The sequence below is a fragment of the Vidua chalybeata genome, chromosome 2, assembly GCF_026979565.1.
Source record: "Vidua chalybeata isolate OUT-0048 chromosome 2, bVidCha1 merged haplotype, whole genome shotgun sequence".
In the NCBI taxonomy this organism is placed as follows: domain Eukaryota; kingdom Metazoa; phylum Chordata; class Aves; order Passeriformes; family Viduidae; genus Vidua; species Vidua chalybeata.
Window position 1 is genome coordinate 99,052,812 of NC_071531.1, and position 24,973 is coordinate 99,077,784.

Below are 24,973 nucleotides of genomic sequence, written 5' to 3' on the forward strand. Positions count from 1 at the left end.
TTAATGTGTTTTCTAGCATGCTGTGGGTGGCACAGGGAGGGGACAGGACAGAGTTCGATCAGATTAAACACAGCACAAAGCCAAACCTGACTCAGCAAACTGGGAGAGAGATTATGTTTTTAGTAGGATGTGATCCCTGATACAACTTACAGCTCAGGTACATAAGTGAGGGAGGCAGTGAATCAGAGTAGCTGGGAACAAGAATGGTGGGACTAACCATGTTAGAGACAGGCCAAATTTATGTCAGATTAAAATGACTACACAGCTGTTCCCTAAGAGCACACATAGGGAAAGCAGGTTAGAAGAGCACACAGTGTACAACAGCTTATTGAAAAGCAGCTACACAAGCAGAAAACATCGATCTTTCTGAGAATTTAATACACATGGCTCCCTGGATATGGAATTTTCTATAAATTTGCATTTTCTTAGCAGAAGTATGAATTGGAAGATGGAAGGATTGTATTTAAATATTTTACATTGCAAAGCTGGCATTCAGAAGCTGGGTGGAATGTGACAGCAGTGCATGACGCCAAAGTCCTGCCAGCAACCTGGCTTAAACTTGAACTTGAGAGATATTTCTTCTCTTGCATTCAAGCAGCTGGTTGTTATCCTGAAACCTGATACTGAAAATGTAACATTGTTAACTGTTTCCTCACTTTTATTTCAGCAGAATTATTTTTATGACACCACATGTTTCCATGAAATGGCTGTCTTTTACCATAAATCACTGTTTGCTGTAATATTATAGCTTCATAAACATTATTAGTGGAAATTACACAAAGTGTAATACATAGTTTTTATGTTAAAATGTAAATAACCTCTGATCATATTTACATATGGATAGAATAATGGTGTGTGCAAGAGCAATAGGACAAATTAGAGCTGTACTACAGGTGTGCTGTTTTCAATGCTTGTTAATTATTTATTTGCTGTGTACAGACAGGACTGAGTCATTGGAATGAGTGAATGTGCTGAGATAATTCTGTTTTATTTGTAGCTTTGTCATTAACACTTTAAGTAACCTTGGGCAACCCATAGGTGGGTGAAGGTGGATTGTGCTTCAGCTTCGATAAAACTTCCGTGTGTACTCAATCCCATGGGACTCTGAATCAGAAGACTGTAAAGTGTCTATTCCTTATCCACCTAGGATAGTACCTGGAGGTCCAGAATGGATGTCTGGAATACAGTAGGCAAGAAATCATGACAGGGTTTTTGACTACTATTCTACAGCCATCTGTGGCTCGGTGACTTCTCAAGGCAGAGGTGGCTTCTGTGTATTTACTAACCCTCTTCTTGTTTCTCTTTCTTAACCTACCAAGACTCCTCTTGAGCCCAAGTAAATTTTCATCATTTGCAGCATCTGTGGCAAGGTGCTCCACAACTTAGCTATGTGAAAGATAATTTTTTGCAAAGCAAATCCTTTTGCTTTCATTGAACCTTTCACCTACCAGCCTTCACTGGCTGGGAAGAGATGGTACATTAATGATTAATGTTCATACTATATTCTGTAGAAAACTGCATCTATCTAGACCTGAGAGTGCACACACCAAATGCCTGTTTGCTGGGACAGATGTCAGAATCCTTGCAGGAGACACACTGGAGCACCTTCAGGGAAGGACCCTGGATTGACCAGCCTGTATGACTGGGAGAAGATATGGAATAACCTGTTAATATTGCAAATGGGTGCAGTGAATAGTTTTATGTTGTTAGCTATGCCTGAGGGTCTCCAGAGAGAACCATGATAGTACTCCTGCAGACAAGCAATGCAGAGAGAATTCATCACGTGTAAGGGAGCGTAGACACCACTGAAGGATTATTCTCACTCTGCTTCAAAGTCAGTTTTTTTGCTCTGACCATGGCTGATTCATCAGCTAAACCTGTTTACTCATCTACCATACCAAGTGGGCTCTTCCTTTCTGTCTTCAACTAAAAGTGTTCTGGAAAGCTCAGGGTGTTTTTCTCCACAGGTACTGGGATGCTTTTTAAGCCCCTGATAAATTTCATCTTGGAAATTTCCTACCCTCTGAACTCATGGCCTTGGCAGGGGCTTTCACTTTCTGACTCTGATGTTCTTGGCAAGACCCTCTCTCCTGATGTTTTTCAACTACAGAGTATCAACCAGAGCTTACAAGGTCTGGGAAATAAATCAGATTGTACCATTGTCACTGCGTGGATGTGATAAATTTATAATAAAGCAAATTCATGTCTATTTATAATGCCTGAGCCTTCCTGGATGCTGTATCTGGCCTCAAACAGGATGTTTTATTTGCCCTGCTTGTCTGTTAAAACTTCTTTACTCCTTCTATCTCATTTGTAATGTACCTTTCCCCTGCTTTTTTAGAGTTTTAAATACAGCTTTTCAGAGAGGGCCTTGATCCTGTGTTAAAAATCTTACTCTGACTTCAGCAAGAAATCTCATAATTTTAAACTTTGAATAGGATGGAATCTATTTCTGGAGATTTAGCAAAACCTCTGGATATCTGCTGGAATCCTACAGTGCATTCCTTGTGCAGTTTCTTCAGTTGTAGGTCAGATACTGAATGAGGCTGAGCCCATCCAAATCTGAGTTTATGTTGGACTCACTAGGAATTTGTCTGGTTGCAGCCAAGAGTGCTATCTTTTCTTGTGTGTCTAACCAAATAAAGAAGAGGTGAATGTGTCATTTCCAAGAACTATTGTTTTTAAGATTTTAAGTTGGGCTTACAACCACCTTGTGATGACAGTCAGAGCCAGGCGGTGGCACTGGTGATCAGACAGAAATCCAGGCATGTTTACAGTCCACCCCAGTTGGACGAGTTTTCACAGCCAAGAGGAAACCAGACAATATAAAACATTCAGATAATTAAAATTCTCCATACAGCTGTGTATCAGACTCTAGATAGTGGTGGCAGCCGCCTCAGTCTTTCTAGAAGTCCTTCAGTATTGTCAGCCATGTGACGTTTCTTCTTTTGATGTATAAGGTGAAAACTGTCTTCATTTTGAAACTGGAAGGATAAGTCACTCCTAGTGAGAAGAAGATACAGTAGTAGTTGTAATCTGAATGTCTTACAGTCATTTGCTAAGGCAAGAATTAATTATAAGCCCAGAGACAGTTGTCCAATTTCCCTTCAGTAGCAAGCAACTGAGTCAGGATATAAGTCTGTTTTCCTGACCTGCAGCCAGTACTTAGGTCTGAACAGTAGCTTTGGGCTTTTAAGGTTAAAGTTTTGCCAAGATCCATTACATCATCTTGTAAACATTGTTGCAAATTCTTTCCAGGGCAGAGGTCATTTTGGGGAGTCTCCTGGAGTTAGGAGATTTGTTTGTATGTGGAAATGGCATCCATGTACTGTCCTGTGCAGTACAGAACTGCAGCAGGTCCTGTGACTAGTGAAGAGCCACTGTGTGTACAGAGGGCAGAAAGAACACAGAGTTCAAGTGCTTTTTCTTCCCTTCCCCTTAGCTGGAAGAAATATTTTATCAGCTGTGGTGGGAAATCTTGGATGGTCTACCAACATTTTGCAGCTGCTTACAGGTTCAGTGACACATACTCCTACGCCGTGTGTCTGCACACAGAGGTGCAGAGCTAAGCACTCTGCAGAGCTCACTGCAGTGCTAACAGGTGACAATAACACCAGGTCAGTGGAGGACCAGGAGCAAAATAACTAAACCAGAGTGACTCCATCTTTTGCAATACTCGCCCAAGGAGAAGTTATGATAATGCATTTTCAGTTTCATAACAAAAAAGAGGAAACTCATCCAGTTATTTATTGGGTAATTCAAGTTACAAAACTCAAGAAGAATCACAGCTCTGACATAGCTTTCTTTCACATCAGATTTTGCTTTGGTGTTCACAATGTATGGAAGTAACTGCACTTTTCCTTATTATTGGTAGAGGACATTCGTGTTCCAGTTTCCCAGGCCAATGCTAATTTCCTAATTACCATTTTGTTTTAAAGGAAAAAGCTTTGCCTCCTGGTGAATCACAAGGTCTGGTCACTAGTTTCTGCAGGGACACCTGTCCCCTGCTTCAGTTCTTTAGTGACCTGAGTCAAGACCACCGAAGTAAAAGTACAGACACTGAATTGCAGAGGGGAATGCTCAGTGTGGAGCTGTGTGAGGCAGAAATGGGGGTGGTGGCATGGGGAAGGGGCTGCAAAATATCTAGAAATACTAGTCCTCAGTTCAGTCATAGAACCACGGAATGGTTTGAGTTGAAAAGGACCTTAAACATTATCTAATTCCAACCCACTTGCCATGGGCAGGGACACCTTCCACTAGACCAGGTTGCTAAAGCCCCATCCAGCCTGGCCTGGAACATTTTCAGGGATGGGGCATGCACAGCTTCTCTGAAAATCCTGTTCCAATGCCTCCCACCCATACAACAGAGAATTTTTTCCTTACATCTAATCTAAACCTGCCGTCTTCCACTTTAAAACCATTGCCCCTTGTCTTAAGCAAGAATGGTTGTGTTTACGTTGCTGCACGGAAACACCCTGAAATACGAAACCAAAAAAAGCAATCCTCAAGAGGACTGGAAGTCCTTCCATCGGGAAGCTGAACCGGGAAGGAGCGTGGGCGCGGCCTAAGGGAGCTGCGCCTCTTCCCTCACATTTAACAAAGGTGGTGCCAACCGAGGCCGACGTGGTCGGAAGGTTGTGGGTGGATTACAACCCCTTTAGCATCCTTGCGAAGCAAAACGAACCTTTACTAAAACGAAAACGGTGGAAAGCCCCAGAGGCCGGGCCGCGCCGCTCAGAGCCGCTCCGCCCCGGCGCCGGGCGGGCGTCACTGCGGGGGCGGAGCCGCGCGAGGCGCTTCCTGGCCCCGCCCCGGCCCGCGAGCGGCGCGTGCGCGCTGCCGGGGGCACCCGAGGGCGAAGGGGCTCGGCCATGGCGGCCTCCATGATCTGCAGCCGGGTGGCGGCCGGGCTGAGGGGCAGCGGCCTCCGTGCCTCGCTGGGTTCCGCCGCGGGGAAGGTAGCGGCCGCTCGGGAGCGGGGGTGGGCTGGGCCGCGGCTAAAGCGGGGCCGGGCCGGCTGGGGTCGCGGTCGCTCCCTGCAGAGCGGCGGCGAGAGCAGCGTCCGTCTCGGCGCACTCTCGCCGCCGTCCTGCCCTGCCCTGCCCTGCGGATGGCAGCCCGGTGCTCACCTTTGGTGTGCGGCCCCGCAGCCGCTGTTCTTGCTTGTGGCATGTCTTCCTTGCGTGGTTCCTTTTCACTTCCTTTTCAGCGCCCCCGTCCCCTTTCTTGCTTGGATATCCCCGTGTTTCCATCTCCGCCGTCACCTTGCTCCTGCGAGGGGTCGGGCTGTGCCAGTTAAACTCTTCTTCCAGCTCGCTCCTCGCCAGCCTCTGCTCTTGGTTCCTGTGGATGCCATTCGGGGGTGTGGGCTTGTTTTTGGCTGTAGCACCCCTGGGAAGCGGTGACACGAAGGAGTTCGGGAGGCTGCGGTGTGTGACACGGTGTGTGACGCTCGCTGCCACTTTCTCCTTCTGCCCCGGACTGGGGAAGGTCGCCGTGAGTGCCCCTCTCGAGTTACACGCAGCCTCCTCAGCGCCTCTCCCTTGGGGTCATGCCAAGGAGAGGAGGTGCTCCTTGGAGAAGGAATCCTTTGGAGGCTACATAGGCCCTGTCGATTGGCTAGCTCGAAATGCTGCAGTAAAGCTCCTGGGTCGTCTGCTTGTTTCCTTTATTTGAAGTGAAATGAAGCCTTAAAAATCTAGCTTGTTAGAAACGTCCTAGTTCAGGCTGATTTTGACAGTGTTTTTGCCAGTGGTACATACTAAAAAAAATAAAAATAAAAGTAAAAGTTTGTTTTGTATGTAAGTTTTGTATGTAAGTTTTGTATGTAAGTTTTGTTTGTAATCTTTTTACCTTGAGTCTTTCGGTGATCATCCATGTTCATGGATTAGCTGAATTCAGTAGGTTTCTTGCTTTGTGTATAAAATTAAGGACTTATTTGCATATAGTGAAATACAAAAAATGCAGCAAATGGTTTTTTGCATTTGTTGTTGATTTTTATGTTACAGTGCTTGTCAACTTGTCAGTGCTAGTAGTTTCACCAGCTCTTTCCCCCTGCCCAATAAAACCTCACAAAATCAAATACCAGCCCTGATATGAATGACTAATGTGGAAGAGTAGGATTAAATATTCAGGTGTTTGCACTGGAACACTAAAGTATACTTGTTTAATATGTAGACTGGTTTTTTAACCTAAACAAAGAGGGTGGTCTTTCACAACAGTCACATTCTTCTTTTTGTTTTCTTTTTTTTCTTTTTATTCTTTTCCTTCAGGTGCTTGCTGGAAGTCCAGGAATCCTCAACAATCATGGGTTTCAAGTGCAACAACAGCAACAGAGGAGGCTATCACTCCATGAATACCTGAGCATGGGACTGTTGAAGGAGGCTGGCATTTCTGTTCCACATGGAGTGGTTGCCAGTACGCCAGATGAAGCTTACAAAATAGCAAAAGAAATAGGTATAATATTAAAGAGAACATATACTAATAGGCATGGGATTGATACAAGGTGTACCTACTTTTTCTGTCTTTCTTGGTGAGATGTTGTTGGAGTTCTGAATGACCTTTTTTTTAAAAGAGCCTTCCCTGTGAAGCAGCTTTCTCGTTAAGAAGGAATAGGTCAGGTATAAATTCTATTAGCTTCGACTAATATAATGAGTTAAACTTCTTGGAGAGTAATAGACTCTACTTTGTGAAAATCCTGGATTTCTTTTTACTTTCAGCAAGGTTAGAGGAAGTCTTGTGTGAAGAGTTTCACTGGTGGTGACAAGATCTCATTTAGAACAGAAGATACAAACCATACTTCTCTTTAAGCTACAAGAGAAGAGTAAAATCCTATTCCTTTGTGAGTGTGCTTTTCTGGCAGAATGCAGCTACTTCATACAGGAGGGGAGGACTTTGATGGCTTGTAGTTGTATGCTAAATTCCTGCCTTGTTGATGAAGAAGTATCCAATCTCATTTGCCAGGTGCTTAAATACTTAATTTGGAATTAAGCTTTAATTTTGGACTTGATTTTGCCTATTAATTTGCCACGTTACTTACGATCTGTCCTAGTAAAATGTTACTCAATTTGGATTTGATATGGAAGTCAGCTTCTATTGTGTCAGGCATTAGAAGGTGGGGATTTTTTGGTTGGTTGATTGGTTTGTTTGGGGGGTTTTCTTAGTTTTAAGTCTGGGATTTTTTTTTCCCTCCCTGGAAAAACATTAGGCTTGTCACAAAGTTTTAGTGAAGGACATAGGTAGACATATTCCTTTCTCCTATGCAAATGCTCAAATCTCTATCTACCTCCAAAGGGATACATTCATAGTGATTCCTGAGGTTATAGGTTTTGTTGGATTCGTTTCAGTTTCATATAGACATTTAGTGTGAGAAATAAGATCTGAAAAAAATGATAATTTTTCTTCTGGAGCCAGTTATGCTGCTTTGTAATGTAGAAAAGAATGTCCTAGAAATTCAGGTGTTGTCTGATACCTTCTTTATCTTGTTTCCATTAGAGAGTAAGTGATACAAAATTAGAATAATTTCATTAATATGAAAGGAAGTTGCTAAAATACTTCTGAGAATGGTTTAAACTTCAGAACTTTATCTTCTGTTAAGGGTGAAGTTTATAGCATGATCAAAACTTCCCAAATCAGGCATACCCCTTTTCTCTACTTTAATGTCTGCGCAGGTATTGCTGGAGGAAAATGAGAGAAGCTTTATCTGTGGCTCTTTAATCAACAGGCCAGAAAATCGTAGGTCAGGGTTCCTTTGTTTTGTTCTTGCTCAGAGAGGGCTTCTCCAGCAGTGTGGGTATGTCTGGCTGCTGGTTTATGGCTCTGTGTCATCCCTGTGACATCATAGGTATGCCTCTTATCTGGGTTGTGGGACTCTGGGCAATTTCTTGGGGATTAAAAGAATGAAGTTGTGAAGTGTGTGAGTTGGCATCCTTTAGTAAAGGAATTCTGGGCTTCTGGTTGTCAGCCAAATACTTTGTTGGAGTTGGTATGTAGTCAATGCTGTGCTTTCTTTAGTACTTGAGATGAGGAAGGGAAAACTTCCCGAAAGAACATGCACTGAAGGAGCTTGAGGTTTTGAGGCATTGCTCAAGCAAGTCCAGAACTCATTCTGAGTGGTGAAATACTATTCTTTGCTCCAATGTTTTTGATTTCTTTGTTTTTGTAGGCATTTAGCTGCTAGCTTTAATTTAGTACTTTAAAAAAAAATATCAACAAAACACAAACCAAAGCAATATCTATCAGAATGAAAAAATTCACTTTTTTGGCCCGCTCACGCATTGTTGATTTTTGTTGTGTTGAAGTAGTTGCCAGGAGATAGGAAACTATTTTTTTCTTTTTATATGCTAAGCTGTTTAATCAAATGTGTGTCTAGACCATTACAAAGACAGTTGGTAATACTCTTTGCTCTGTTTCCCTAGTGCCAATCCACATGTTCCTGGTAAATTTACACAGAGCAGATTTCTGACTAAAGGTTGAGTTTGGCATTGGATTTCTTCCCTTTTGCAAATACTTAACTTAGAAATGGGTAAATTTTTATCCCAACGTATAGCAAATGCAAACTTCTCATTAACAGAGATTATCATAGGTTAGCTGTGGCTGTAGCTAAATCAGTGTTACCTAATCATCTCGCTTAAATTTTGAAAAACAAATGAGCTGATTAAGTTCTGTTCCAAAGCTTTGGTAAGAGACTGCAGCATGACTTGATTGCCTTGAAGTTACGGTTTGCTTTCGCCACGTGTGCATTCCAGCTAGCGCTGTGACCAGTTTTGATTAAGGAGCTGATATGTGTGTGTTATCAAGAACATGACTAATGAACCTAGAGACTGTTTAGTGAACAGATGCTTGATCAGTGTGATAGCAGGTAGCTCAGCAGAACGCACTATTTGAAGTAAACATTGCTGTTAAGTGACACTTCCATAGGTGCAATGTATTGTTGTAACTCAAGTTTTGATGCTTCCTAATCCCTTCCTCTGGTAACAGTTGAGTGAAAGGCAGTGACATATTGTGTGCTTGTCTGGGGTTTTTTAATAGCATATATTTTGAGTCATGATGATTTGAGAAGTAAGACTTTTTAAGGCATTAATATCTTGAAGCCACTTTTGTGTGCTGCTGGTTTTGTTGGGTTTTCAGGTAATGAATCCCACAGTTATATGTGCATGGCAGACTGTCAAATTTTAGTGAAATATAAAGCTGTATAAAATAGGAGGTGTGGAGAGGGTGAGTGTAAAACATTTCACCTTTCTACATCAGAGTTCTTGAAAGGAGACTGAAAGGTCCTGGAATTGAGTCTGCTACTTTTGCTGTTGCGGTTTAAGAGATCCAGTGCAGCTCCATGTCTGTGTGGTTCATAAAGAATGTTCTGTTTTGGTATTCTTTCTACAGAATAGCTCCAGTAATTGGCTTGGCTGTATTCCTGCTGACAGTTGTGTGATTAATATATGATTTTTTTCAGACCTTCTAGATTTTTTTCAATGTTACTAACATCTTTTAAGTACTTTTCAGTGTTATTTTTCTGTCTGTTGCTTAAACATACAACTTGTATCTGTTCAAAAAGTTTCAAAAAGTAATATGTGAACCTGGGTAGATTTAAAAATATAAGTTTTGATCCCAGGCTTGATTTAGTCAGAACTCAAAGCTTAGTACAGTATGTGCAATTATTTTCTAGGGAAAGTGCTTTTCCTAGCTTTTCCTTTATTAGCTCTTCAAAAAACATATTCCAGGCACGGTGGCAAAAAAAGCTGGGATGGTTTTCTCCTTAGTGTGTGCCACACCCACCTTGGCTGTCTGATTTAAGTTTTTGGGGTTTTCTAGTCTGTGTCAGAGTGAAAACTCATGTTTGTCATACTTTCATTTATGGTATTTTTTTTTGTTTGCTATTATCAGTTTTCCTTGTTGGTCAATTATCTGTCTGTGTTCCTGCTGTCTCTCAGGTTGTCTGAAACTCCACAGTGTTTATTCAATTGCTCTAGGATATAGATGATGATCTAAGGCGGCAAACTTAAGCAGAAATCCCCCAGGTGTTAAAAAAGTAATGCAATTATATTCCTATTTACTTGGTCAAAATCTCTAGATAAACAGCAGTAGTAGTTTAGAAACCAAACATTTACTTACATTCTGGCAAATGTTATTTTTTTGGCATCTGAATCTTACATTGTGCTTCAGCCTTTGCTTTCTTCTGTAGCACTTCACTCCTTTGAAGTTAAAATATCAAAACATATTGTTGATGTTAATTCATTAATTAAAATAGACTTGTATAACCAGCACATTCAAATTCTGACCTCTGTATTTTAATTGCTTGACTTAAGCTGTTGACGAAACCAAACCTGTCTTGTGAGCTTATAATGAACTTGATGCAGTTGATTAATGTCAGGAAGTATTTCTGTAGAAGATATTTTGTAATAGCAAAACATCTTGTTCAGTCTCCTGACTGGTATGGTCCTTTCAGTGAAAGTATGATGATTCCTGGCACATAATTATTTCAGTAGTTATACTTTTGATTTGCCTGCGATGAGTCTTCTAGCACTCAAAAGTTTCAAATGCTGAAAAAAATGTGATTTTGAAGTTAAAATTCCCAATTGCTGTACTTACTAATGAAATGCAGTGTGCTCTGAAGTGATTCTCTGCTTTGTTGACAGAATTAGGGTCAGAATATTATTTATATTGACACTTCTGTTGTTAGTTACAAATCTATATTTTCCTAATGCCAGTAAATTGTATTGTTTAAACTTAGTTTTTTTTTGTATGTGTGCAGCAAGAAAAAATTAGCTTGTGTTATAAATGGAGGGTTACTTTTTCTGGTGCAAGAACTTTGAAACACAAACTGAAGCAAAAGTTACAGGTCTCTGTCTTTCCCCGGATAAGTTTGCAGTTGAATGGTAGTTGAGAACTTGATTGACACTTGAGTTACTAACCTGTCACTGCCCTTTATTGTTGTCTGTCTTGTCAGAATAGATTAGGCTTGCATGGTTGTTCTGAAGGTAATACGTGGAAAGCAGTACCTCTGCTGCAGATAGTATTGAGCAGAGAAGTGGCAATTAATGTAATTTGACAAAAGTCAAAACGAAAACTTGTAAAGCAGAACATTTTAATCAGGCCTGTCTGCTGTAATCATTGGACTTTCCACTTGCACGGGAAACTTCAGAGATACAGTGGAACAGTGACCCTTCTTGCCTCTTAATAAGCTTATTTGGAGATTGTATTTTACATGGATGTCTTTCTGCTTGCCTGCATGCATTGATCTTTCTCCCAGTTTGAAAGCTTAAATTATAGAAACAGAAATTACTCCTTCTAAAATATAGACATCAGTATTGATAGAAGTGAAGATGGTTTTGTATGCTGACTGTGTAACTCTTTCTCTGTCTAGTTTATAAATGATTGTTGAAGGTGATAACTGTAGTGTTAGTAAATGTATAGATTTTCCTTGTCTTGAACAGATTAATGCTAAGTCAGTGTACTGATTTCAGATGTCTCTTCTCATTGGTATCTGCTCTTAATTTTCTAAGCTCTTAATTTTCTAATTTCCTAGTTTTTTCAGGCTATTGTACTTATATGTGCTTTAGAGCTGACTGCCATTAACATGGAAATGTGATGCTTACCAAATGCTTCTTTAGAGATTTGTGCATTGGCCTTTAGCTTGCTTGCCCGCATGAGTTGTACTGGTGTTCCAGTGCCCTGTGTTGAGGCTTTACAATTTGTTACTGCTGCTGAAAGCTGAAGTCCTGCTCACTGAAGTTCCTGTGTGTGTTCCTGTCACATGGTGCACAAGCCTGCAGAAGCACTGTCTGTCTGCTGGATGAGCTTTTGCCCTCAGGGAATCACTGATATGCTTCAAGGCATGATAGCACAAGTGCTTCTACTGGCACAAGAAGTGAGGCTGGAGTGAAAAGCTGAGGGCTGGAGGCAGGATGGAAATTCTCTGGTGGTTTGTTTACTGGCATGTGTTTGCTGGGTTATCTGCTCCAGGGCAGAAACTGCTATTTTTCATTGAAACACAAGCCTAGCAGTATTTCAAAGCCACCTAAGCAAAAAACAAGGGCACAACTGTTGATACTGAGTAGAAAACTATGGTAGCTGCTGGTTTCCAGATTTTTTTCCTTGGGTTACTGTGTATCAGCAGTTCTTTGTTGTATCAGACTGTGTGACAGTGCTGCTGCTGGAGCACTGCAGATGAGGTGTGTGACCAAACACTTCCTCTTGTTTTAAAGTAATTTTCAATAGGAGCTGTGGGATAAAATGTTTATTAAACAGTGGATTTTTCTGCATGATGGGTTATGGTTTTCTTGGGATGTACTATCTTAAGTTTGTTTAATTGCTTGTAAACATAACTGCTCAAATGAACCTTGAACTTGTTTATGCAATCAAGCAGCTAGTTTGCAGTGCTAGAATTTACAGAGCATTAGTAGTCTGCTCATTTAATGACTCAGTTGTTGCATAAGGATTAGTGCAGTGATGTTACGGCCAAAACTGATTGTGAAAAAATAGAAGTTGTTTTTCTCACACTCTTTTGAATGTCTATATGTTGACAAAATATTATAATGCATTATGGTAACAACATTTGTAAGAAATATCTTCCAGGATCAGGGTAGTGGTGCATGTAGCCCACTATTCTGCCTAAGAACAAAAGAATATTGCCCTATTTAGGGCAATTCTTAGCCTCCCTATTTTCTGCAGTCCATTACTCCTCATTTCCCCTCAGCATTCATATTGTTGTCTGAAGAATATCAGAGACAATACCTCTGCCCAGTTCCTTTTGACTCTTCCATTATTCCTTCATATCTCTTGGCAAGCTTCCTTATATTTTGTGTAAAGAAGGGTCTTTTTTTCTTGCACTTTTTGAAAGCTGACTTCCTTGGTAGGTGGCCTTTATTTTTGGGTGGTTTAGAGCAGAAACCAGAATGAATGATGTACATGTAGTCATGTGTTCTTGCTCTGTCTGTCACAGGTACAGCTGAAGACCATAATCATGTTCTTGCTTTCTTCTCCTTTGATAGATTTAAGGATGTGCTAAGCTCATCTCTTGTAAGGGAATCGCTTAATTTCAGTGATAATCTTAGTTACCAATTTACTTTTATGCCCAGAGCTAGATATGTTCCAGCTGAGATCTTACCAGAACTTTAGTTGGGATCTCATTTGACTTGTTCAGATTCTGATGTTTGTTGCTAGGAGGGATAATTTACAAAGAAGGTGCCTGTGGGTGAACTTCATGGCTTTTCTGAAAACTTCTCTGTAGTTGCAGCTTTTTATTTATGGACTTAGTGTAGGAAATGGAAAAAAGGCTTTGTACTTAAAGTAATTGCATAAAAGTTGTCATGTGTGACTTCTATGGAGTATGTTAACTTGGTTGCCTGTAAAAAATAGTTATCTTCAGGAACTGAATTAAATATTAGAATCACAAACTTGTAGTAAATCATACTTGATTTGTAGCAAATCATACTTGTATAATATACTTGTAATATACTTACTTTGTAAGTAAATACATACTTGTGTGTTTATAACCTTCATGCCTATTTTGCACGAGAGCTTTAAAATAATGTGTGAATGGAGAGATCTCTTGTTAGGTAGACATTCAAGAAGTAATCTCAACAGATAGCTAATTGGGAGGGGTGACTTGAGTCTTCTGCTTATAGCCACCCTAGCTTGTGATACAGTTTGAGTTCCGTTTCACCAGTCCAAACAGGACCTGGGAGAGAATAGGAACCAACACAACTTTTGTGCCTGTCATAACCTTCCTCAGTTTATGTAGTGGCTAGTTTTGCTTGAGTACTGCAAATTTTTTCTTAAGCATTTCCATGGTTCTCTTTTGACAGCCAAAGGAACAGCAAGTTCTTTTTGGCTTGGAAAGATTGGCTCAGCTGATGGTGGCATGAGAAAAAATGGGATGTGCTGAACAAATGTCAATGAGGGAGTTCTTAACATCTTGCAGTCTAGCTGCTGTCTGTACTCTGTGTAAGCAAACTTGAGTAATAACTCAGAACTTCAGTTTTTTTTTTCTTTTATCACCTTAAATGACTTGATGAACTATTTTTCTTTGTTTTTTGTCTCAGTGACAGTTCAGAGTATCCCAGTTGACTTTTGTTATATTCTCACGCTTTACTTTTTAAACTCAAATACCCAGTTTCCCCTACCTAGAAGAATATTTTGTAAACGATTTTTAAACAGTTAAAGCCAACTAAAGGGCTTACTTTGCCTACCCTTGGAAGAATAGTGGGTTTGTTTAGGCCTCTGACTTTTGCAAAGTACTCAAGCTTATGCCTTAGTGCTGTGCTGGATGGAAGCCAGAGCAGACCTGGCAAGCTGACTTGGGTAAATGCTATAGTTACATATCATTGCTGGGAGGGTAATGGCTTACAGGTACAGGGTATTTGAAGTTGTTTGAGGAAAACCTTGCATACGGTGTGTCAGAGACTCAGTTTCATCTTGTTAATAATCTGTGAGGTGCCAAGAATTTCTTACTGGGTGATTAATCATATGTGACTCCAACACATATTAAAGATGATCAGAACACCAGCATTTCTGGATACTAACTCACCAAAGTTCACAGAACAGCCTAAAGCTGAAAATTGTGGATTATTTGAGATTTTTGGAACTATTTGTATGAATTGCAATATAGTCTTTGATTCACATGGGTGTGTTTTGAATGGTGGGCGTGGAGAAAGTGGGATAAAATTAAAGCAACCTTTGTTATTTTAACTGAAGCAATTTGTTTTATAGTCATTGATGACAATTTTTTGGGGTTTTCTTTTGTTCTAGGTTCAAAGGATATTGTGGTGAAAGCACAGGTCTTAGCTGGTGGTAGAGGAAAAGGAACATTTGAAGGTGGCCTCAAAGGAGGAGTGAAAATAGTTTTTTCGTAAGTTCTTTCTAAATTATCCAACCAAGTGGAAAAATGTCAACGTTTCACATTATGGATTGAACCTACTGCTTTCTTTAAAACCAGGGTTTTAATTATTAACCTTAAAATAACAAAAATTAGATAAGACTTTTTAAATGCTACTTCTGTTTTTACAGCAGTTTCTTTGTCACATTCTGTGCTTCTTTTATTCTAGTCCAGAAGAAGCAAAAGCTGTCTCCTCCCAAATGATTGGAAAGAAGCTGTTTACCAAGCAAACAGGAGAGAAGGGCAGGATATGCAATCAAGTATTTATCTGTGAACGCAGATATCCCAGGAGAGAATACTATTTTGCAATAACAATGGAAAGGTCTTTTCAAGTGAGTAATATTAGAAATAGAAGTAAGCTAATTAACTTGTTACAACTGAATTAAAAAAAATCAGCAAAACTGTTTACTGTTCACTTGTTTTTGAAAATCAGATGTATACAAGCTAAATTTTGTTTTCCAGTGTATCTGATTATATGATTTACTTGGTTTTTAAATGTGGTCAATATGTAATGCTACAATTTGAATTTACAGAATAATAAATGAGTATTGGTAGCCCCAGCTGAAGTTCAGAGTCACATGGCCAAAGGGGAGATGGGTAGAATAAGGGGGTAATTTTCATTTTGGTTTTAATTTGCATTTGCATAACAGATTATACAATTTAGTTTAAAAACACAGCTATATGTGTGCATGTGCATTTACACCCCATTTTTGACTGTCAGAAACAAGATAAGTGACAGTGTTGTGGAAGAGCAAATGGTCCTGCATAAATCCAACATCCTTTTTCTCCAGTGTGTGAAGGTTCCCAGAGGTGCACTGGTGTGTCCCTTGATTGTGAGAGTGTTTCTTAAACTAATGCTTTCCAGGAAATTGGTAAGAAGATTTGGGCCTAGAGGTCTGTCTTCATATCTTTCAGGAAAATGAAAGCCAGTCTTTTCTGCATATATGGACTGTATGTGTGGGTATGTAGTTTTTTAGGCTACAATTCAAATGTGGTTGCTGAAATGTGTCAGTGTCTTCTGACAGACAAGTGTTCTGTTTGGAGCACAGAACATGAATTGGCAAGTAACTTGAATGAAGCCAGGATTTAGAACAGATCTTAGAACTTTGTTTGCTGAAGTTGAGAAATACTGAGTTTTGTCTGTTCAGATGCTTAAGAGTTTGCAGAGGCACTGGTTTTGGTGATTAGGGGATATTTAAGTATGGATGAAATAATTTTCTGTGGAGGAATGAGAAAACTAGTCTTACTCTTTATTTTTTTTTTTTTTTTTGATTGCCGTATTAGGAATTAAATATTTGTTCCTTTTTCTTCCTCCGTAGTGTTATTTTTGATAGGAAAGTATCAGTTGTGTTGAATTATGTGACTAGGGCGCCTCCATTGTGATGTGTGCTGGAATAGGGAAAGGAAGATTCAAATGTTTCCGTATGCACCACAAGGTGGCGGAAAAATGCTGTAGATGAACACATTTCAGACTTAAAATTGTGTAAGCAATAAGCAGCGATGCTTATGGAAATAAAATTTACTGTAACTGATTGTAGCAAATTAGATGAAGAAAGGAAACTTATTTTCTTGGCTTGTTCTTGCTCTTGTATAAATCTTACTAGCATATATTGATCATACTGTGTGGGTTGTTGCCTTTTGATAGGGATGTGCTTTGTTTTTACTGGGACTTTATAAGTCATGTTTTTAGATGTGCTTGTAATTACTATAACTTGTATAGGATGAGGAAATTACTATAACTTGTATAGGATGAGGAAATGCCTTTCAAAAGAAGGAAGTGTGAAGGTTGAATAGCACACACTGTTTATTCCTGATGTTGTTGCCAACATCTTCCTTTAAGGAGGGGAAAAATGATTAAAATAGTCAGCTGAAACCGGAACTTTATGACTTGGATATTATTCGCCAACAGGGGTTTGTGTTTTAAGCAAAACTGTTCACATTGGTCAATTCTATGGAACGATGAGTTATTTTATGATCAGTTTGTAGCTTACTGACAGTTCAAGATAAGAATATCCAAAAATGTTCATTGAGTTGAACATTGCTATTAGATGCAGGATAATTTGCAAGCTGTGTATTTCCATTTGGAAGGATGGTAATGGGAGGGGAGTGGTGTAGTTATTAAGCATGTTCTGTGAACCAGGGTCACATTTTCTATAATTAATTGTCAGCAGTTTTAAGGCTGTTTAATCTTTCAGTTCTGCTGATAGGAAATGCTGCCTTAGTACACCCATGGCCATAATCCGTGCATGGGTGATGATAAGGGAAGGTTGGTTGAAGGGATCCAACTATGTCTTTACTGTGAACTGGAGGAGAGATTTTTAGGTTCCATGGTAGTGAGTCCTTCATGTTTTTGTTGAGATTTGGCTTTTTTAAAAATGAACTCAGCTGCAAATGCTGTCAATTCTGGTTTCTTAATTTCTTTTGTTAATGAATAATTGAGTGCTGTTTTGTTTTGCTATGACTTACTTTCAGTGAAGGCTTTAGTTACTGGACATTGTGATCCTACTGAACAGGTATGGTTTGCAGTAATTTATCACTAAGTTCTGTACACCTCCATATGTCCTTGGGGTTGGAGCATGGCAGAATGAACGAATGAGTGCCTGATATTTGATCTCTGTGTAGGACTGAGTGAAGAAGGTGGAGGTGAGAACGTAGTTACACTTTCTCTGGTGACACCTAAAAGATAAAATGTATGTGATTATGAAGTTGAACCTTTCTATCAAAATTTAAACATAATATGTTGGTGTTAATTGTTTTGCTGCTGCTTTACAGGGGAAATTTTTCCTTGTTAAAAGAAAGTGGACCTGACATACATTTTAACATTTGGAAAGTATTGTTAAAAGGTTTTATAGGGAGGTGTTGAATAGCTACACTAATTTTTTCAATGAAAAAGGTTTTATTGCTGTGAAGTATCTTATGGGAAGAGTTAAGTTTCAATTGTGTGGTATCAAATTACTTATGCTTTTTTTTTCCCTTTTTGTTCTAGGGTCCTGTGCTGATAGGCAGTTCTCATGGTGGTGTTAATATTGAAGATGTTGCTGCAGAGAATCCTGAGGCGATAATTAAGGAACCCATCGATATAGTAGAAGGCATAAAAAAGGAACAAGCTGTTAGGGTAATTGTTAATGTGGGAAAGTACACATTAGTGAGGATGGGAAAGTTGCTTCTAATTTTAATAAAGGGTGTGTGTATTCAACCTGCTCAGTTGTCTTAAATCCTTATTTGAAACAAATTTGAACTAGATATTTAAGTATTTTCAGGTGAATCAGTGTAAATCCAACTGCATGGGAGTACTTTATCTAGCTTTTATACAGCTGTGCAAAGGAATAGCATGATAAATTTTTATTAGCTCTTTTTTAGGGTAAGTACAGGGTTCTATATTGAAAACTGTTCAAACCAAAGAGTGAGTTTGTTCTTTTTTCCCCAGTAGACAGGGCAGGTTCTGCATCTACAAATCCAAATGACATTGAAATAGTAGCTAAACTGAGACATCCTAACATGAATTAACAATAACCATTCTTTTACTTTCAGCTTGCCCAGAAAATGGGATTTCCTCCTAATCTGGTGGATGAAGCAGCTGAAAATATGATCAAATTATATAATCTCTTTCTAAAATATGATGCTACCATGATAGAAATAAATCCTATGGTGGAAGATGCATCAGGAGTTGGTAATGCTTCTTATTCGTACTCTTCTTGTAACACCTTGACATTTTTGTAAATCTGAGTTGCTTCACATTGATAAAACTTCAGCTGTATACAGCAAGAGGAGTTAGTATTAACATGGTATGTTGAAAAAAAATTAATAAAGCAGATAAATTTGAGAATCTAAATATAGTAGGAATCTGCTCTTAATTGCTAAGTATGATCTTAAGTGTAAGTAACTTCCTTTTGTAATTTTTAATTTTTTAATAAAGAGCACATCTACCCAGGATAAGGCAGTCCTGGAAATCCGGTCTTTCAAAATTCATAAATTGCAACTTGAGCCACCGCATGTATCCAAAATTGGTACTGTGATGGTAACCAGAATAGTAGCAACTACAAGAAATCTCCTGCCTTTATGACTCAGGCATTAGAATAGCTGATGGAGTGTGATCTATGGAAAGACTGTAGGGGTTTAAGTAATATCTTGATGTTTATGAGGTTTTTAGCATATCCAATTGCAGAATAGTTATTTAATGTTCAATCACAGCCAATTCCACTCTACAAAAAAATAAGCCTGTAGAGAATATTTGTGCTTGAACTCAGATACAACAGTTTGAAATTTAAATATGAATGTACCTCTTTCATCAAAGTGTTCATTATTACTGTCACTGGGGTGGGTTTTTTTGTGTGTGTTTTTTTTTAATAATATTTAAGTGATCAGTATAGAGCAGTCTTTTCTGTCTGTTTCTTGTGCCTTGTTATTTTTATATTATTTTCACTGAGGGATAGAAATGAAGTTGATAGGATGATACAATGATACGATGTTAGTTCTGATGTAAAGAATACTGTAGGTTTTCTGCTTGCTAAATCTTAAGTAAATTTACTTCTGTGTATTTTTTCCTAACATTTTATTTTCCAAGTCAGGCACTTTTTCATCATGTTTCTGTGTGCTTACTGTCATGCACACATTATATATGTTTATTCTAGAAGCAAAAACTAAGATGGATTTAAAAAAACTCAAATCAGAGACCTTCTTTAAGGATTAGTTTTATGTTAATTACTTGTGGTGCATTCCCCCCCATTCTTTTCCAGGCTGCAGTGTGATCAGAGAAAACATAATTTGCTCAGATTTATCAAACAGCTTGTTGTAAGCTTTTTGGGTTTAGAGTGTCTCAAGAAATAGTTATCTTCCCTTTTTGTGCATAACTGATTATATGGGGAAACTGGAGGGAATCTTATTTATTGACAGTGGTATATGTGTCTTTTTAGCAAAACTTTGTGTTTGGCCTGCATGACCTAGCTGCCATTTTTGACTTAACATACTTTAACACATTCATGTAACATTTGAATTGTTACTATAATATTAAATGATGGTAAGTAATGGTGGGGTTTTTTTCCCTTTCAGTGATGTGTATGGATGCAAAGATAAACTTTGATAGCAATTCAGCCTATCGTCAGAAGAAGATCTTTGATATGCAGGATTGGACACAGGAAGACCAAAGAGACAAGGATGCAGCAAAAGCAGATCTCAACTATATAGGGTTGGATGGAAACATAGGCTGCTTAGGTATGTACTATTTAATGAATTTTAAATGACCTAATGGATTTATAAACGGAATTTCTAAATGTTATCTTTATTCTTATATAGTCAATGGTGCTGGTTTAGCTATGGCCACAATGGATATAATTAAACTTCACGGCGGAACTCCAGCAAACTTCCTTGATGTTGGTGGTGGTGCTACAGCGCAGCAAGTGACAGAAGCCTTTAAGCTTATTACCTCTGATAAAAAGGTGAGGGAAGAGTTGGCATATCAAGGTCCTACACAGTGGTAAGACAGGCTGTGATTTGGAAGACAATGCTTAGTGCATGTTCTCCAGAAAACATGTTTTTATAAGCACAGAACTAGAAAGAAAGGAGATGGAAATCTTAGCTTCATCTTGGTGCAGATGAAGGAGGCCTAATAATATATGGATTTTTTTTTACCTTTTTAAATAATAGGGGTTTTGGCTGTGTACTGAGTAGACAGTTTTGTGTCTGCTGGTTGAAGTTACAGTTGTATTTTAATATTTCCAGAAATCTTGGGGTCAGAAACTCCCACTGTCTGCTATTTAAACAGGAAGTGGTATTCAGTTGGCTTTCCAGTTTTGCTTTTCTTTTGGATGAGTTTTACAGCTGGGTCTGTGTTTTGCGTAGAGTTGTAGAGATGAATATTTGCTGTGCTGTGCACAAACAAGTTTCTAAGGTACTGGTTATATGTAATGTAAGATAAAATAACTGTGTAAGGGGCTTGGAAGGGCTTTAATGTTTATCCTATTAAAAATTTATCAGAAATGCTTCAATATTATTAAAATAATACATTGGTTGAAACTGGAGGAAGAGCTTTTCTACAAAAATAATGTGAAGGCTGGATTGATGGTCTACATAGAGATGCTTATCCCAAGGGGAACTTGGCAGTTTGGGGCTTTTTAAAAATAAAGAAAACTATTTTAAAAGGGGTAGCTTTAAAAGGTGGGAATGACTTGCGAGACCTGCTAATGATATGCTGCTACTTTTGCACGACAATTTTATGTACCACTTCCTCATCTTTGGAAAGGTCCAGAAACAAATAGTGAGTGATATTCCAGAGGAGCTTAGTCTCTTTCTTGTTGGAAAGACTTATTATTAAATGCAGGGTCTGTAACATGCTCCAGGAGTGTTACAGAATCATTTAATCATTTAGATTGGAAAAGACATTTAAATTGAGTCCAACCATAAATCTAACATTGCCCAGTCCTGCACTTCAACCATGTCTCTAAGCACCACATCTACAAGTCTTAAAGACCTTCAGGGTTTGTGACTCAGCCTGTGCCAATGATTTACAACCCTTGTGGTGAAGAAATTTTTCCCAATATCCAATCTAAAACTCCCCTGGTGCAACTTGAAGCCATTTCCTCTTATCTTAATGCTTGTTACTTGGGAGGAGGGAGAACCCCACCTTGCTACATCCTTTCAGGCAATTGTAGAGAGTGGTAAGGTCCCCCCTGAGCCTTCTTTTTCTCCAGGCTAAACACCCCAGCTCCATCAGCACATCCTCATAAGCCTTGTTCTTTCTTCACATTTTTCCAGCAAATTGAGGGAGCAATGAGGGACAGAGTCACAGAGCACCCGAATTACAGAGAGAAGAGAAGAAACAAGGAAGAATCTGAGGGTTGCTGATTTGAGAAAAGTTTTTGCAATGCAAATTCTCTGCTGATGTGTGGACAGAGGGTGTCCAAACAGACTTCTTAAGACAGCTTTTCCTTTCTGCTTTCTTTCAGTTGCTCACTATTTTATTAAAAAACAATTACTATAGCTGGGATTCCTGTTGCTGAAAATCAAAGAGCAGTGCAGCCCACTGGTGTCACAGACTGCGCTCAGGGTTCAGTTCAGGGCTTGTTTGGAACAGCCTTCTGAGGTGCCAGTCTAAGTTGTCCATTAGGAGGAGGAGGAAGAACAGTGCTGCACAGATGAGCTAGTCTAAGTGCAAGATCATGGGAACCAAGTTACTGTTCATGAACCAGTTGCACAGGAATGTTTTGTCTTGTCAAGTTTGTTCTGTTGTCTAAGGCTATCTACCCATTTTGATTCCTGCTTTGTTTCATCTTTCATCTTTGACCATGGTTCTTTTTACCCTTCCTTTCTACCACTGCCACTTCCTTTCTGTTCCTTTAACTGTTGGCTTAATCCTCCTGAATAAAATGTATTTCAAATAGCTTATCTCTAAGCATGCTGGCTTTTGGGTAAACTGTGTAAGCAGGGTCTTGTGTATGAATTTTTAAAATTTCCTGGTTTCAGTATGTGGAGTTACTGGTGTGGGGGTACCGCTGATACTGTTAGCAATGGAAAGATAAATAGTTGACAAATGCAGTTTTCTGAAGTAACTGCTCTCTTGTATGTGGCTCTGCAGAACTGTACTTTGGTTGCTGATGTTCTGTAGAACAGAAGTGGTCTGTCTTTTGCAGAGTCCCTTGATACAGTTAAAGAACTTGAATTACCCTTAGGGTGAAGGCTGTATGCTACTTTCATCTGATGTGTCTCTGGCCATTTTCAATGTGAACATTGTCATTGATTCTGTAGGTACTGGCTATTCTGGTGAATATTTTTGGTGGCATTATGAGATGTGATGTTATAGCACAAGGCATCGTTACGGCAGTAAAGGATTTGGAGCTCAAAGTTCCTATTGTGGTACGGTTGCAAGGTGGGTGTGCTTCACATATATTTTAATATATTTCTCTCTAATTGACAGGTGTCGTTGAGCTTATAGACTGTATAGCAAGCTGCCTGTGAGTTGAAGTCAATGGAGAAATAAGGCAAAGCTTGAATTTAGATGGCGAGGATTGGAAAGTTAATAAAAGAGACTTCCTGCTTTTTAACTGCTAATGTCGTTGTCTAGATTTATTCACTAACTTTAGGAACAGGCTTCCTAGAAATATGAGACTAGTAGTGTTCTCCTGTTCAATAAGCGTGGCATTTTATCTGTTTCTGAAGGTACACGAGTTGATGATGCTAAAGCTTTAATAACAGCTAGTGGCCTCAAAATCCTTGCGTGTGATGACTTGGATGAAGCTGCAAAAATGGTAAGATAGCTGGTTATGAATATTCTTTTCAGAACATAGCATCTGTTGCAGAGTATTGAAAAGTTGAAACTCCATTCAATCAGCTACAGGTAGCTTAGGATAAATCCCAGTGCCAGTTACTACCAGTGCCTGAATCAAATATTTTACGAGTTAGTAAGTGCATAATTTGTCTGGGAAGCAATGATGCAGTCAGAAGCTATTAAACCCCACAAACCAAAACTGGATCAATTACCAGGTCAGCCACTCCCTTTGGTGGGGGAATGGTTAAGACATTAGCTTTATTAATTGGGAGAAAATACTTTAATTGAGGTGGCTGAAAAATACGATGTAATGCTTTTTTTTTTATCAACAACTGTATTTCAGTGTGCATGATTGAAACTATAGTTGATCATGATGTGGCCTCGTAAGATAACTAGATATTCAAATGCACTGTTCAGAGGCACTGATTTGTGCGTGTGTTGCTTTGTTTTGTTTGTGGAAAAGAAAGTTGTACTAGAAATGTATAGCAAAAAAGTTAGAAGATACCTGGTGGATTTTGTGTCATGGGGAAACTTACGGATTTTTTTTTTCCCAAAGAACCACTTACTCTGTTATAACATTTCATTTTAAGCAGGAAATAATTCAGAGAAATTTAGAGTCATTATGCAGGAGAAGATGAGGCTCCTTAAGGTATCAAAATAAGATCCAGAAGTGCTTGCAAAAAAAACTCAGAGGAGAAATAGCTTCTAGATATATAGAATGTCTTGTGAGTTGCCATCTCAACACCTCTCAAAATAACAAGGTGGCACATAAAACTTAAAACTTTGCATTTTATCAATATACTTTGTTATAAATGAGAAGCAGACTTGTTTAACTCCATGAGATGTTTTCTAGAAGACTTGATTATCTTTCATTTAAAAGTGATTAAGAAGTACTGAGCTAAATAGTAATCCCCTCTGATACCTTACTGATGATTCCCTGGTATTATTTTGTTTAAAAAGATTGATCCAGTTCAGTCAAGTTCTGATTGCTTTGAAATTAAGTTTTTGTTTTCTGTTTTTCAGGTGGTGAAGCTGTCTGAAATAGTAAGCTTAGCAAAACAAGCTCATGTGGATGTTAAATTTCAGTTGCCAATTTGATCAGGGAAGTGTCATGCCAGTGTCTAACTTGTTCTCTGAAATACTGTGTTCTGTGGGAAATTTTTAATTTTTCTTTTGTGTGGAGGTTTTGATTGACAGGCGCACAAACTGAAGCATCTGATCTTTAATGTTAACAGTCAGAATGGTCAGAATTCTTGTAAAAGTGTGTATTGCTGATATTTAGTCTTTCTTAGTTGTTATTCTCAAGCCTCCAGCTTCTGCTGCAGAATGTCACTTGCAATATACTTCTGCGTTGTCCAAAGTAAAGCTTCTGGTTGAAAAAATAATTATTCTGGAGAAATTTTGAAGTTACTTTACTTGTAAATTTGTATTAGCCTTGTTTAAAAGTAAATATGACTGAATTATCTAGTTGTTCATGTGGAAAAATGTATTGAAACGGTATTTTATGTTGGAGGCATTTGTACTTAGCAGTATAATGGACATGAGCAAACCAATCATTATTTATGAACAGATGCATTTGAACTGATCAGAAATATTTTTAGAAGTCCTTCATTGAAGTGGCTGGTAACTCTTCTGGACAACGTGTTAAATCACTACAAAATATACTGTAGCACTTATATTTTCACAGTTTCTGGTCCTCATGAAAAAGCATTGTGTAGTTTTATATACAAACAAGCATTTACCAAGCTTCAAGGAGACAGGATAAATAGAGAATTAAAATGTCTATTGTACATCGCTAATAAAATTGTACATTAATAAAATTTCTCCCAAAACTTTAA

The 24,973-nt window shown here is 38.8% G+C and overlaps 1 protein-coding gene and 1 long non-coding RNA gene across 2 annotated transcripts; one reads left to right on the forward strand and one right to left on the reverse strand.

Moving 5' to 3' along the window:
• On the reverse strand, positions 1-4,761 carry LOC128784737 (uncharacterized). The gene is made up of 2 exons (XR_008429592.1): positions 4,685-4,761; positions 1-3,003 (listed from the first exon to the last, which is right to left on the reverse strand). It is a non-coding gene; the product is annotated as an uncharacterized LOC128784737 (long non-coding RNA).
• Positions 4,762-4,824: 63 nt separating this feature from the next.
• On the forward strand, positions 4,825-24,973 carry SUCLA2 (succinate-CoA ligase ADP-forming subunit beta). The gene is made up of 11 exons (XM_053936592.1): positions 4,825-4,958; positions 6,273-6,456; positions 14,749-14,848; positions 15,045-15,207; positions 17,862-17,990; positions 18,407-18,545; positions 19,925-20,086; positions 20,168-20,310; positions 22,616-22,736; positions 23,027-23,115; positions 24,159-24,973. The coding sequence occupies exons 1-11, from the start codon at positions 4,872-4,874 to the stop codon at positions 24,231-24,233; spliced, it is 1,392 nt and encodes a 463-aa protein (XP_053792567.1). The 5' UTR covers positions 4,825-4,871; the 3' UTR covers positions 24,234-24,973.

Bases quoted from the DNA above. Each gene is read 5' to 3' on its own strand.
- SUCLA2 (XM_053936592.1), top strand. From the start codon at position 4,872: ATGGCGGCCTCCATGATCTGCAGCCGGGTGGCGGCCGGGCTGAGGGGC. The intron at 20,311-22,615 runs GTGAGGGAAGAG...TTGATTCTGTAG, and splicing joins TTATTACCTCTGATAAAAAG to GTACTGGCTATTCTGGTGAA. The intron at 22,737-23,026 runs GTGGGTGTGCTT...CTGTTTCTGAAG, and splicing joins TATTGTGGTACGGTTGCAAG to GTACACGAGTTGATGATGCT.